The sequence below is a fragment of the Netta rufina genome, assembly GCF_964035555.1.
Source record: "Netta rufina genome assembly, chromosome: 20".
NCBI lineage: Eukaryota > Metazoa > Chordata > Aves > Anseriformes > Anatidae > Netta > Netta rufina.
In genome coordinates, this window is record NC_140144.1 from 2,893,460 (window position 1) to 2,906,811 (window position 13,352).

General features: G+C 60.9%; 1 protein-coding gene across 1 annotated transcript in view; it reads left to right on the plus strand.

Moving 5' to 3' along the window:
* The window catches only part of ARRDC1 (arrestin domain containing 1), a 31,577-nt gene that overhangs the window by 10,842 nt on the left and 7,383 nt on the right, over positions 1-13,352 (plus strand). The window contains exons 2-3 of the mRNA XM_084299098.1: positions 2,761-2,871; positions 12,996-13,046. Of these exons, the coding sequence (XP_084155224.1) occupies positions 2,761-2,871; positions 12,996-13,046 (162 nt within the window). The remainder of the gene's footprint in view (positions 1-2,760; positions 2,872-12,995; positions 13,047-13,352) is intronic.

Below are 13,352 nucleotides of genomic sequence, written 5' to 3' on the forward strand. Positions count from 1 at the left end.
ACGTTTGTCCTGCATGAGCTGCTGCCAAACCGTCCTCATCTTCCCTCTGTACCTCTTGTGGGGGTGTGTGACACAGAAGGGACCTGAAGCCACTTGGGACCAACTGCAGTTCGGGGAGGGCTGTGCCGGTGGGACTCTGCTTGCTCAGCACCACTGGAGCTTGGAAGTCGAGGAGGGGGAGGTACGGGTGCACGGCCTCTGCTCTCCCCTCGCCTGCCATGCGGCACCAGCTCCCTGGGTCGACCGAAGGAGACGTTTGAGGTGTACAGCTGCTCTCCTTAAATCACCTTGGGAGAAGGCAGACGTGCCCAGCTCCTGGCATCTCTATTTTTACTTAGGGCAGAGATGGATACGGCTGAGCTGTCTCCTTATATTTCTGGCAGTTGGCGAGTGCTGCGGTGCCTTGCTAAAGACGTGTCTGGCTGGGTGCAGAGCTGCCGCTGCTCCTCTGGGTGCTGGGGGACTGCAGGGGCAAAGGGCCCTCGCCTCCTGCATGGCTTCGTAATTTCCTTCTCTTCTCCTTGCTGCTTTTTGTCTCGCCCCCCCCACTTCCTTTACAGATATTTGACTTTTTTTCCCCCCCCGTGTTTATTTAAAGCAACCCAGGGGCCTGGTAACTGGGGCCGCTGGGAGCACTGGATTCCGGAGGCATTTTTATGGGTTTCTAACAACTGCAATTGGCCTGTTCCGGAGCAGAAACTCTTCTTATTTGCTATACCCACTGCTTGGCACAGAGACTGCCTGCAGGGGAGGCCTTGGAAAGTCTGACTGTGCATTTAGCTTCCTGGCAGTCGGGCTGACGGGCTTTGCACCTCGGGTGGCTCCGGTGGCAGCAGCTCTGACGGTGCCGGGTTGCTGGACCGGCCCCCCCGACCCTGTTTTTAGCTCGCAGCTGCCCCCAGCACCACGGCTCTGCCTGGCAGCTGTGAACAGGAGCCCTGACACCACAGCCAGCCGCGTCCCCGGCTTCTTCCTCTCCCCAGGTCACGAGATGCTCGCGGAGGGGCTGGCTTTGTAGCCGGCTGCTCCAAAACCCGGTGAGGTTGCTGTGAAACTGCCTTGGAGCTTGTCTGCTCGCTGTGTTGTGTGATGCCCTTTGGTTACCCTGACACATCACATAGGCAGAAACACGGCAGCTGGGGGGTCCTGCCAGGCCTCCAGTGCTGTCCCAAAAGAGCTCGGGGACTGGTTTGGGGTCAGATCACTCCCCTCCAGCCGGTGTGTGAAGGAGCAGGGGTGAAACCTCCTCCATGGTGTAGGGGAGGATGCTGTGGGCCCACAGCAGTTTCTGCTGATAATCTCCTCAACAAGAGCCACGTGCAAACCCATGGTCCATAGCTGTGGTTATGGCCTGCCCCAGGAGGAGCGACCACTGGGACTGGGGCTGGAGTGGGCTGCCCTTGGGGGTGACCCAGGACCCCAGGATCTGCCTCCATGGACCGAGGCCTTCCCTCCTTTTCAGGCTGGCAGTGCCAACCAATTTGGGTTCTCAGTGGTTAACTGAGAAGCCCTGGAGCTGACAGCCCTGTGTCTGAGATGGAAAACTGTAAGTAGGGCTTTTAGACCAGCACAGCCCTGAGGTTTGTTGCTGTGAGCCCGGCATTGCAGCAGGGAGCAGCAGCCGAGGGCCAGCTCCGTGTGCCGGGCTGCAGGGCCACTGCCTGTGGGTCCCCAAGTCCCTGCCTGCCGTGGGGAGGGAGCTGGGGCCGTGCTGGCTGTGCTGCCTCGCAGGGACAGGGCGCCTGAGCACCACAGCGCGGTGGGCTGGGATGAGGGCTGCCTGCCCTCCCTTATCTGGGAGTTGCACCAGATGGTGGTTAGCCGGGAGCTTTTCAGGGTCGTTATCTACAAACTGGCTGAGGGAGGCTGTGGGGAGCCTGTTCGGGGGCTGTCCCTCCTGGAGGGTGTAAAGCTTCCCCAGTTCTCCTTTCCCGTGTGAAAACCTGGGAGTGGTGTGGCTGAGCCCGGGCTTGGTCTCACTGGAGCTGACTGGGTTGTCTGGGCTGACTGGGACAGGGGCAGGCCCCTTGCGGCCCTGGGGCTCAGCAGTGTGCCCGAGGCGGGACGAGAGCTGGCACCAAGGCTGCTGGAGCTGCTGCCATCGGACGGGAGAGGAGTGGGCTCCGTGCAGGGCAGTGGGGGTGCTCTGTGCTCCGGGAGAGGACCTCGAGTGGAGCAGGAGAGGAGCCCTGGAGCCAGCACAAACTGGCCACCCAGAGGCTTCCTGCGAGGCACTGCCTGGGTGTGCATGCTGAAAAGTTCACCGAACGCGGTGAGGGAGCTCTGTGGGATCTCTTAAAGCTGTTGCAGAACCTGCTGGGAACAGGACAGGAGATATTTGGGCTGGGGCACCTGGTGACCCACCCTGTGCGGGGATGTGTCTGTGTGCCCTCCCTGCGCGGGGGAAGCGCTGTGGTTGTCTCTTGGTGTGTGACAACGAGCAGGGAGAGCTCAGGGATGACCTTCCCAAGGCAAGGCACAAACATAGCTCAAATTCTCTTCGGGCTGGGAGGGTCGGGTGGCATCTCAAACGCTTCCAGCCCTGGCTGTTTGGCTTTGCTGTGAGCTGGAGGAGGGCTGCGTTGCCACAAAGGTTTCTGAGCGCAGGGGCTGAGGTGGGTACTGGGAGGGGATGCTGGTTTGCCACCCTGTGTGTGTTCGTGAGGTTCTGCTCCTGCGGCCCCACAGAGTCTCTGAAACAAGTCTGAAGCTGTGGTTTTGCTTTTTCCTTGTGCTTACGTGTGTGGTTTCTGTTAACAGCCATCAAGGTGAGCTGCGTTGGATTCTGCGGGGTGTCCAACAAGATCAACGACACCGCCTGGACCGTGGAGGAGCAGTACTTCAACACCACGCTGTCTCTGGCAGACAAAGGTAAAGGTCCACAAGCGCGTGGTGGAGATGTGTGACTGTGCTGTTTCTTGTGGGGAGAGGGGTGGCTCTGGGCTGCAGCACTGCATCACCAAGACCTCAGCATCTCGTTGATGTGAAGTGCCCCTTCACAGGCTGCTTTGGCCTGTGCACACAGGCTGTGAGCCAATATTAGACTGCAAGAGCTGTGCAGGGAGGCATCCTGAATAGCTGCAGAACTTGGCAGCCCCCTGTAAACATTGCTTGTGTCCTCTGGTGCTGGGCTGTCTGGAACGGGGCTGTCAACAGCCACTTTGCTGCTGCTGGATGTCTACGAACACAGCAGCTGTGAAGTCCCTGTGGGTTCACCCCGCTCTGCTTTCTGTGCGTGTTGTCTGTGGAAGTCACAAAATGCTCATCAACGCCGGTCAACAGGAGCTGGTTGCAGGGCGGGAGTGGTTTGATTACAGTGACAGGGAGGTGGAGATGTCGCCTGCCCTCCCCGAGGAAGGCTGAGGGCACGCCGTGAGCAGCCCCTGCGCCTCGCGGCACACCGCGGGCCGAGATGCCTGGAGATAGCGGCGGGGCTGCGCTGTCCCGCGGGGTAAAGTGACACCCGGAGCCTCTGGGGAATCTGGGCTAGAGTGAATGCTGGCTTTCTGCTGTTAAATAGGTCAACCTTACCACAATTAATTTATGCCGGGCTCTGGCTCCTATGGAAATCAAGAGGCACCCGTATTCACCTGCTGAAGGCAGCGGCTGTGGCGGTAATTGCAGCATGGCAACAGGCCAAGGCAGCAGGAGTTCAGCCCTCTGATGCTGTTTTATCTAATAACAGGAAATGGGTAAAACTAACACAGCGGCTCCTGCTATCTCAGCAGTTCTTCAAGCAGAGCTTTTAGCATCGAGGGGAGACTGACCTCATCCTCGCAGCGCTTGGAGACGGCGCTGCCTGCTCAGGTCCCAGGGAAGGGAGGCAGCTGGCTGGCTTCGCCCGTTGGCTTGGCTCCTAGCCCAGGGGCTGCAGGGGGAGGTAAACTGCCGGGGAGGGCGATGAGAAATGTTCCTGCCTGCTTTTGGAAGCGGTGCTGCTCGCAGCCAGAGAGCCCAGCTGTGAATGTCAGGGTAGCAAAATTCTGGAGGCTTGACGAGGGGCTCGAGGGAATCGAGCGTAGGTGAGCTGGAGACTGAACAACTGCGGGCTCCTGGAGAGGTTTAAACCTGCAACTGTACTGAAAGCGAACTTCCAAATTTGTGTCTAGTATTTAATGATTCGTGAGGGAGCTGTGATGCTGTGGATGGTTCTCTTCTGGTAGAGCTGAGCTGTGGCAAAAGCCAGCCGTGAGGCGGGGAGGGAGGTGGGGCTGCTGTTCCCCAGCTTTGCAGCCCCTGAGGAATTTTGACAGCCAATTCAGCAGTTGGTTACTGCAGGATTGCCCTTGGAAGCTGTGGCATCTGGGACAAGCGTGGACTGGGAAGGATGGAAGGAAAACGCGTTGATAGCCACACATTCTCACTCTAATTTGACACCTTTGAATACCTGCATTCCAAAAAGCCTCCACAGTTTGGTATTGCCAACTCAAAATCATCATGGAAAGCCCTAGTGTTTTGCTCTTGACTTTCTGGGACCCAAACCATTGTGTGCTGCTCAGTTTGGTGTGGCTGTTTGTCCGTCCCCAGTATCGTGAGCGGACAGAGCCAGAGCTCTGTGTGGGCACTGGGGCCGGGCGCTGCTCGTGGGGCTGGTGGCATGAGGCCAGCCGGTGTCTTCCAGCGCCGATGCAGCTCCAGGCAGGTGGGAGCGAGCATCAGCAGAGTGCGACTTACCTGAGAAGTTGTGAACGCGGTGAGGGGGAAATCTGCCCTGTAGCACCACCGAGCTTGGAGCAGAGGCGTGTTGCAGTGCTGTCTGGCCCCAGCCCAGAGCGGCATGGCACAGGCTGGTGGTGGAGGCCTGGTGCCCCCCGATCTGTCCAAGTTCCCTGCTTTGTACGAGTGCTGGGTGGTGGAGCGCAGCCAGCAGCCCCCCTGGGTGGCTCGCCAGTGCTGAGGAAGCAGGGACGCAGAGGGCAGGTTGCTCCTGAGCGCAGGGCCACCGCCGAGGGCAGTGCTTGCAGGGTGTTTGCTCTTCGTGTGTCTGGGATGAACTCGTGCCTTGTAGTCCTGGGCTCGCTGTGTCTGTCCTGTGCCCTTGCCCAGGCAGAATGGCCGGGCGCCCACGAGGATGCTTTGAAACCATCCCTTGCAATTGCGGCACTGGCCGGTGTGGATACTGAAACAAAAACCCTCTGGGCTGGCGCTGACCCAGCCCATGGAGCAGGGAAGCAGGAGAACAGCCTCTGCACTGCGAGCAGGATGTGTGCACAGGGTGGCTGAGCCACCGAGCTGCATCCCTCCCTGTCCCCGTGGGCAGCACTGTGTCCCTGCCTTCCCCCCCTGCAGCCATGCCGTTACCTCTCCTTTCTGAACCTGGGCATAAAAACCCAGGGGCTGTTTTTTTATAGTCATGGCAGGGCTGGGTGCAGGGGGACGCCTGGCTCCCCGCTGGCACCATCCCCAGCAGAGGGCTCGTGCAGCCAGACCGTGCTGGTGCTGGTGAGGGAGGACCCAGGTGTCCCCAGGGCGCTGCCACTGTGTCTCCAGCTCCACTGGCCTTGGGCGAGCAGAGCAGTGCTGGTGCCGGGGGGGACAGAGCAGGGAGGGAGGCTCAGCCAGACAAATGAGACACTTGCGTGCTCTCTTTCCACATCCCGAGCAGCAAAATAAATAATAATGATGAAAAATAAAGAGCAACCTGTGCTCTTTGAGGACACACACGTAGGGGAAAGGGGAGATGAGGTTTGCATAACTGTTGGGACGTGGATCGCTCTTTAAATATCTGAGAGTGACTCTGCAGCTCTCCACCCACACACCTCTGCGCTCAACTAGGGGAGGGGGCGGCTAGTCCTACGTGGCATCACTTGTCACTTGTGCTACACACTTCTTAATATCTATTTTTTAAGGTTGTGTATTGTGTGAGAAAGGAGGCCGGCCCTGACATACCCCACGAGCCTACTTGGCAGCGTAAGGCACTTCCTTAAGGCGCTCTCACCATCCTTAACTTCTCTTCTTGCGTCCTCCCCTCGGAGCAGTGTCGGGGTGCTCAGGCTCCCTCCAGGGAGCACAGCAGCTCGTGGCTGAGCTGCACAGGACCCCGCTCGTCCCCACTCGAGTGTCTCAGCCCCATGTTTGCGGGCAGCCCTCAGCTGGGCTGGCAGCAGGAGTCAGGGCTGGAGATTGCACGGGGTTCGTGCTGTAGCCCTCGCAATACCACGCAGGCCAGCAGTTCAGTGACCTCAGGCTTCTTACGTAGAAGCTGTAGGCAGGGGCCTCCTGCTCGGTGTGCTGCAGGGCACGGGGCAGTGCTGGGAGGTCACTCACACACAGGGGCACTCAGTATTTGCCTCCCGGCGGGGAGGATTTGCCTTTCCCACTTGGTCTGGGTGTTCGATGCGGACCCTCGCTCACTGGTGCGTCCCAGGTCGTCATCTCAAGAGGAGGAAAACCAAAGATGTGGTGACGGGGGAGCCCTGCAGGCGCTCGGTGCTGGGTTGCTCTGGGTGTCAGCAGCGCAGATCGGGCGCACCAGTGGCAGCGAGTACAAAATAGCAGCGCTTGTCCCCGCTGCTCGCAGACAGAGGGGTGTTTCTCCTGCCCCGATATAATGGAGTAATTCAGCTCTGTGGAGCACTCACGCTGCTCTCCCCTCCCCTGCGGCAGCTCTGGCCTCGTTCAGCCCAGAGGGAGCAGGTCCCCATGCCTGGACCCGCACGGGGCTGTGCTCCTCGGCCACCCTGTGTGTGACTGCGCGCACAGCCTGCCCCCTGTGTGCAAAGGTCGTGTTTTCCTTCTTCTTGTAATCCTCCTTGTACCTGAGCTGAATGCATGCAGAGAGCCGGCTGTAATTTCCAGCTGACCTTACTTTTGGCAGCTTGTTAGCTAGCTAGCCGGCACTGCGGGGAATTCCTGGCTGCTCCACCTGCTTCCTCTGCTGGCATATTTCTTGCACAAAGTGCTAAAAGGGGGCAGCTGCGCATCGCTTCTTCCCTGGGTGGTTCTCTGCTGGCCTGGCACGCCACCTCCGCAGGCACAGGGTGACGATCCTGTGCCAGCTGAATTAAAAATCGTCATGACTGCAGTGAGCAGGCACTGAAGGGTGCAATGTAGGGTGCTTGGTCTGTTCTCAGGAGTCACCATGCAAGCAGGACGGGCTGTGAGGAGCCGTAAGGACTTGCTGGTGCCAGCTTATGCTCGTGCTGTGCTGTGGGCTGCGGGGCAGTAACAGCACCTTCAGCCCAGGAAAACCACGTGGAAAGAGCTGCAGTCGCCGTGGGTCGCAGCAGCTTCCTCAGCACTTCCCAGTTTCTTGCCTCAATAGATCACTGTTAATCCTCAGAAATTTCTGCAGCGTCGCCGTGCTGCCAGATCCTACTAATTCTTTGCAAATGTCACCAAAAACTGCTGATCCAGAGCTCTGTAAGCAGCAAAGCCTTCACTGCAGCCTCACTGCTGGGCGCTCCGGTGTGTTTTCTTCCTGTGTGTGCCCCTCCTGCCTTACAGAAAGGTCGCTCTCGGCAGCACCAGCCACGTGGGAGCACCGGAGGTTGTTCCTGCTGCGTGTTTGCTTGCACACAGACCTGGCGTGAGCACGGTGCAGCTTGGAAGGGGAGCCTGGAGCTGCGCACACGCTCGCTCTGCCCACCGAGGGGCTGAGCCCAACGCCAAGCCCTTCCCCAGCAGGTCTGGTTGTGCTGGCAGTCAGGGCTGTTCCCTCCGAGGCACTGCTGCAGGGCCGCTGCCAGCAGATGTGTGCGTTTACCCTCCTTTGAGGTTTGTAATCCCGTGTATTAGCTTAATCCGCCAGAGACCGAGTTGGAGTCCTCGTGCTAATGCTGCGCTGGCCCCGCGTCGCCCGGAGCGCCCTGGCACAGGCGGGATTAATGCTTCCCGGCTGACGCCTCTGAGAGCAAGAGGAGCCCTGGTCTCGTGCACGCCTCATTTGCAGTGTGAGGCTGCGAGGAGAGGCGAGGAGGGCAGGGCTGTGTGGGGTGCTGGCGGGCTGCAGGGCCCCGCCTGCTGTTGCGTGGCACGGGGCTGCCTTCTGCTGTGCTCCAAAATATCAGACACTGACCTGCACCTCTCCCGGCCCCCACCTGGACACCAACCCCGACAGCTTCAGGAGGGATCCCAAGCTGTGCGTCTGCAGCGCTGCCACCAGCTGAGCTCTCCTTGTTTTGGGGTGTCGGGGGGCTGGCAGCAGGGGCTCGCATCGGCACGGGCAGGGGAACGGGGGCACCAGGCACCAGCCCGTGCTGCGTGCCTTGGCCAGCAGCGTTAATGCATCACTCAGTGAGTAGCCAGAGAGGAATTGCCATATGGCCAGGCCTGCTGTTCCTCTGTTACCAGAACCAAGAGATACGGGCAGGCCAAAAGCTCGGCTCGTCGGGGCTCTGGAGCAGCAGCGGCTGCTGGCCCCTGGTGCCAGCCGGGAGCTGGGGGTCGGGGCAGGAGCTGGCTCCTGCACCCAGGTGGAGGACCCCTACCTCCTGGTTACAGCTACGGAGCAGGTAGCACCCTCCTCCATGGGGAGCAGAGGGAGCGATGCAGCAGGTATTCATGCTTTTAGCCCTTGTTGAGCTGCAGACGAAGCCTGGCGAGGCGGGTTGAGGTGTGTTGTACCCTGCGCTGCTGCTCCAGCTGTCTGGCCCCGCAGGCTCCTGCGTGCTCAGATGTCTGGGCTGTCTCTCCCAGTGCATCGGAGCGTGGGATTTCGTGGGGGTGAGTAACAAGGCTCGACTGAGGCTGTGTGTGTGTGTGTCGGTGGCCGAGGCATCTCCCTGCCCTCTGCTGGCTTCTCTCCAGCTCTGTGCCCCACTGGCTTTGTCCCGGTGACGGTCACCCTGCAGGAAGCAGGCAGGCTGCTGTGGAGGTGCAGGAGGTGCTGTGAGGCACAGAGCTCCTGGCCCCTGCAGGGAATTGGGGTGGAATTGCTGGGGCTGTGGGACAGAGCTGGCAGGAGGCGTTTGGCTGATATCTCTGCGCTGGTTTGAACCCGTGGCCCAGACAGGTCTGGCTCCACCTGTAGGGTAAGAGCAGCTTGCCTGCACGGGCTGCCAGCGGGAAAGCTGCAGAAAAACCCGTGGAGCGCTGGTTTCCTCGTTCCTGCACCCCAGCCCTGGCTGCTGCCACTTCTCCCTGCACAACACGGGGCACGGCGCTGCCCTTGCCCTCATTGCTGTCAGCACCGGGCGCACCTGAGCTGTAGCAGGGGGGGCCCGGCCCCGATCACTTGTTCAGCAGTGCAAATACCAGCAGGCTGCCGTTTCTCCCCTCCCACAGTCACAAGAGCGTCCTGTTTTCTCAGTGCCCGTGCCTTGAGCAGGATGGAGGCAGCGTGCTGGCTTGCAGGGAGCACGGGCAGACCTTGGTGGGTCCGTCCAGCCCTGTCTGTGGGTGCACCCAGCTCCGGGGCTGGCTCGGGACCACGCTCAGCTCGAGCTTTGCAGGGAGTGCTGCATGGCCCTGGGGAGAGCCTGTGAACCTCCATCCCTCCACGGCACAGGGAGAGCCCAGCTGCACCCCAGGCACCTCCTGGGCACCCAGGGGAAGGCTCGCTGCGGATCGATGAGTTTCCCTTCTGCACACCATGGACCAAGCCCTCCCTGCCCTCCTCCCGACGAGCAAACGGCCCCTGTCCAAACGTGGCAGGGGACCAGCGGGGCGGAGAAAGGGAGAGTCCCTCTGCGGCCTGACAAATCCCCGCTGGCAGCAGAAGCAAGAAGGGAAATCTCCAAGGTCGTCCTGTGCTCTCCGTGCTGTTAGCATGTCCCCACTGCTCCGGGTTTGTTGTTTTCCCAGCTGTGGCAGCAGTCGGGGCCGCAGCTCCTTTCTCTCCAGGAATTTTTAGGGAGGATGTTTCCAGCACGGGAGCAGCCGAGCCCCCTGGCTCAGCTCCTATCGGGAGGAAAGGTACAGCCCCGTGGCAGAGCCCTGCTAATCCAGCTGCCTCCGCTGCCTAATGACTTTCTCAAGGTATTTTTAGCTGTACGTAAACGTAAACTTCAGGAAAAGCTTGTGTGCCTGAATACACAGTGGCCTTTGTTTGAGCTTCAGGGAAGGGTGAGGTAATGGCTGAGCCAGGCTGGGGTGGCCTGCACGGCCCTTTCCCCTGGCTTTGTGCATTTAAAAGCTGCTCGGGAGCTCTGGGGCGTGCTGTGCGCTGCCAGGGCCACCCCGGTCCCTCACCGGAGCGTGTCCTTAGGGAAGCCCCTGCTCCCGAAGCAGTTCTGCCTTCCCAAAGGGCTGAGGTGGTGTCTGCGTGCTGGGACGGCCACCAGAGGAAACCTTTGGACTTCTCTCAGCTGCCAGCAGCGGTCTCTGTTGCGAATCCAGCCTGGGTGTCCCACTGCCACCGTGGGGCCGTGGTGCACGAGGACAGCCTGGCCGTGCTGCCTCCAACCTGTGCCAGAGCGAGGGCAAGCGCTGCGTGTCCCTCGCAGGGTGCCGGGGTGGCTTCTGGTGCCAATTTCCAGGTGAGAGAACTGCGGTGGCTGGGACAAGGTCAGCCCGTGCCCAGCCTGTGCCCACAGGGTGACCGGGACAGGGGCAGCTGCAGATTGTCCCCTTTGTAACCAGCAGTGCCAGCGTTTGGGATGGGAGCGCAGCCTGTGAGGCAGAGCTGCCAGCTGGGGAGCCCAGGGGTAGCTGTCCCCTCCCTGCCCCAGTACAGGGGGTCTGTGCACTGGGGTCGCCGGCTTCCCCACTGCCAAAGCCTCCCGACACGTGGCCAAATCCCGAAATGGCTCTGTGATCCCAGGTGAGGCAGGCACGGAGCTACCTCTGTGCCCGTGCCGAGGGGATCCCTTCCAGCAGGGGCGAGCAGGAGCCCCGGGAGCAGCTCAGCGTGGGGCTGCTGCCAGATGCCTGCCCCTGTCCTGCAGGAGCCGGGCTTCCCGGCAGCCCTGCTGCTCTGCCAGGTGCCCGAACACACCCGTGCTTTTGTGGGAGCCTCCCGTTTGGTCAGGATCTTCTGTTTTCCTTCTATTTTTGTTCTCCCTTGTCCCAGGAATGGCTCTGGCCCTGAGGTGTTGTGCTCGTCCCACTGTGCAGGCTCCTGGATGCGGCTGCAGGTGCCCAGGCTGCGTGCTCACAGCCCGCCTGCTCCAGTGACCCCCACGCTCTCACTACGGGCAAGAAACGTGGGTGTCTGGGGGGAGCTGGGGCACTGCGAGCACCCAGCCCTTCGTTAGCTGGGCACGGCGGCTCTCAGGGCTGGCACGGGGCTGCTCTAGGCTGTTGGGGTGGCAGGGGAAGGAGGGTGTGTGAGGAAAGGCTCAGGCCTGAAAACCAGGACTGCTGCTAATTGCCTGCAGCATCTCCCTGCTTAACGGAGCTGAGAGCAGGGCTCGTGGCGTTTCCCTGGCTCGCTGCAGCTCTCAGTTAATGCTGGTGCTCGGGTTTGGTCTGGGTGCTCTGTGATGAGCTCTGCTCGGGTGATGTGTTTGGGGTCTGGGCAATGGCACCGGTGCCACCAAGTGCTGGTGGCTCCCAGAGCCCAGCCGCATCCCCTGCGAGTGGCTTGGGCCTGGCAGCGTGCCCCTGCCTGGTGCTGCACGGGGCTGGCTTCATCTCTTGTCCCACGCAATTTTAAGGACATTTAAAACTGGAAACTGAGGGCACGAAGCGCTGGCAGGTTCGCTTCCAGCCCGGCTCTGTTTGGTGGCTGTGGGCTGGGCAGGAGCCAGGCTGAAATCATGTCCTGGGTCATGCAGAGAGCAAGGACCTGGCTGTGAGGCCACAGCTTTGCATGGAGCTCCACAAAATCTTGGGCCAGTGACCGAGCACCGGGTTAGTTAGCAAGGCTTTACCCTATAATCAGTGAAGGCACCAGGCTCCCACACTGCTGCCTTTCACCCAGGCAGACTCTCCCCAGCAGGGAGCAGGAGCCCGGGGTGGCTGGAGGCAGCACAGGCGTTGAGTTGCTTTCTGCCTCCACCTTGTGACAAGCCGGCACGCTGCATTCAGCCTCCATTCAGCTTCTGTCTGGGGAACCGGGAGAGGAATCACCAGGAGGGTGTTGTGGGGTGAGGGGAATGAGCAAACCCCCCCCTTCCATCCTGCACGGCCACCTCTCACCTCTCCTCGGCTCCCTCGGCAGCAGCCCCAGCCCGGCCGTGTTGGTGCTGTGCCAAGCTGGAAGCAAACCCTCCGGTGTGTACACACAGCCAACAAACGTGGAAAGCCCGCTGCTTCTCGGTGCCTGTCTGATGGCAGGCAGCCTGGGGAGCTGCCCGACGCTGCTGGGTTGTGCCATGGGCTCGGTTTGGGGTCACCGCTGTCCTGGGAGGGGTGTGGGATCCAGCTGGGGAGGGTGGGTTGGGGGATCCTGGGGTTGTAGCTGTGGTTTTAGCTGTGTCTTGGCTCTGCTCTGTGCCCTCGAGGCTGCTGTTGGGGAGTGAGATCGCTGAAGAAAACCAGCACTGAGGTTTGAGCTTCCAGCGCTGGGCTGCAGCCAGGGGCCGGGAGCTCGCAGCCCTCCCCGAAGCGCTCGGTGCCGGGGGGGGGAATTCACGGCCTCGGTTTGCTCGCAGGCTCCTCTCCCCGCTCAGCCTGCCTGGCCTCTTGCTGCCGGTGTGTGGCTCTGCAAGGACAGCAGGGGTCTCCTCTGGACAGGGGTGGTCAAAGCTGGGACTGGGGGTGTGAGTTCTCCATCAGGCTTGGCACCCACACCGTGGCATGGCTCTGCCCAAGGGAAGGACTCAGCATCCCCTCTCCATGCCCTGGCAGCAGGCTGGGGCTCACTACCCTGGGAAGCATTCTCTGGCACCAGCATCCCTTCGGCTGTGCCCCAGCTGACTTTATTTCCAGAGTGTCTTACCCTAGAACTCGTTGGGAATGGGGACGTCTCCTGACCTGGGAGGTGGGTGGCAGCGGGTGAGCTGCTCGCTGGGCCTGGAGGGTGAGCGTGGTGGTGTCGGTGGGGTGAAGGCAGCTGAAGGAGTTGTGTGGCATTCCCCTGGCAGTGGCCTCTCTCACCAGAAGCTCGTGCTCCAGAAATGCCCTTCCAAGGTGATGACCTGCCCCTTACCTCTTCCTCTTGTTTCCCACAGGAGTCCTTTCAGCTGGGGAGCACAACTTTTCCTTCCAGTTCCTGCTGCCAGGTACGATGCAGACGACCAGCTGAAGGCTCTGCCCTGTGAGCCATGGCTCTGCCCGCCTCGGGAGCTGTGCTGAGCCCTGGGTAGAGGGGAGCTGGCGGCAAGGCCCAGATGTGCTGGATTCCGACACATCCGAGCGTCCCTAAGGGCTCTCAGGGGGGCTCCTGGCCGTCCATCCTGCCCGCAGCACGTTCTGCTGTGGTGTGGGGGTGCCTCCTGCGAGGAGGTCACAGCACAGTCACTGGGTGACCCATGTGTTCAGCCCTTTTTGGGGAATTCTGCTCTGAGATACTTGAGGTGAAGAGGAAA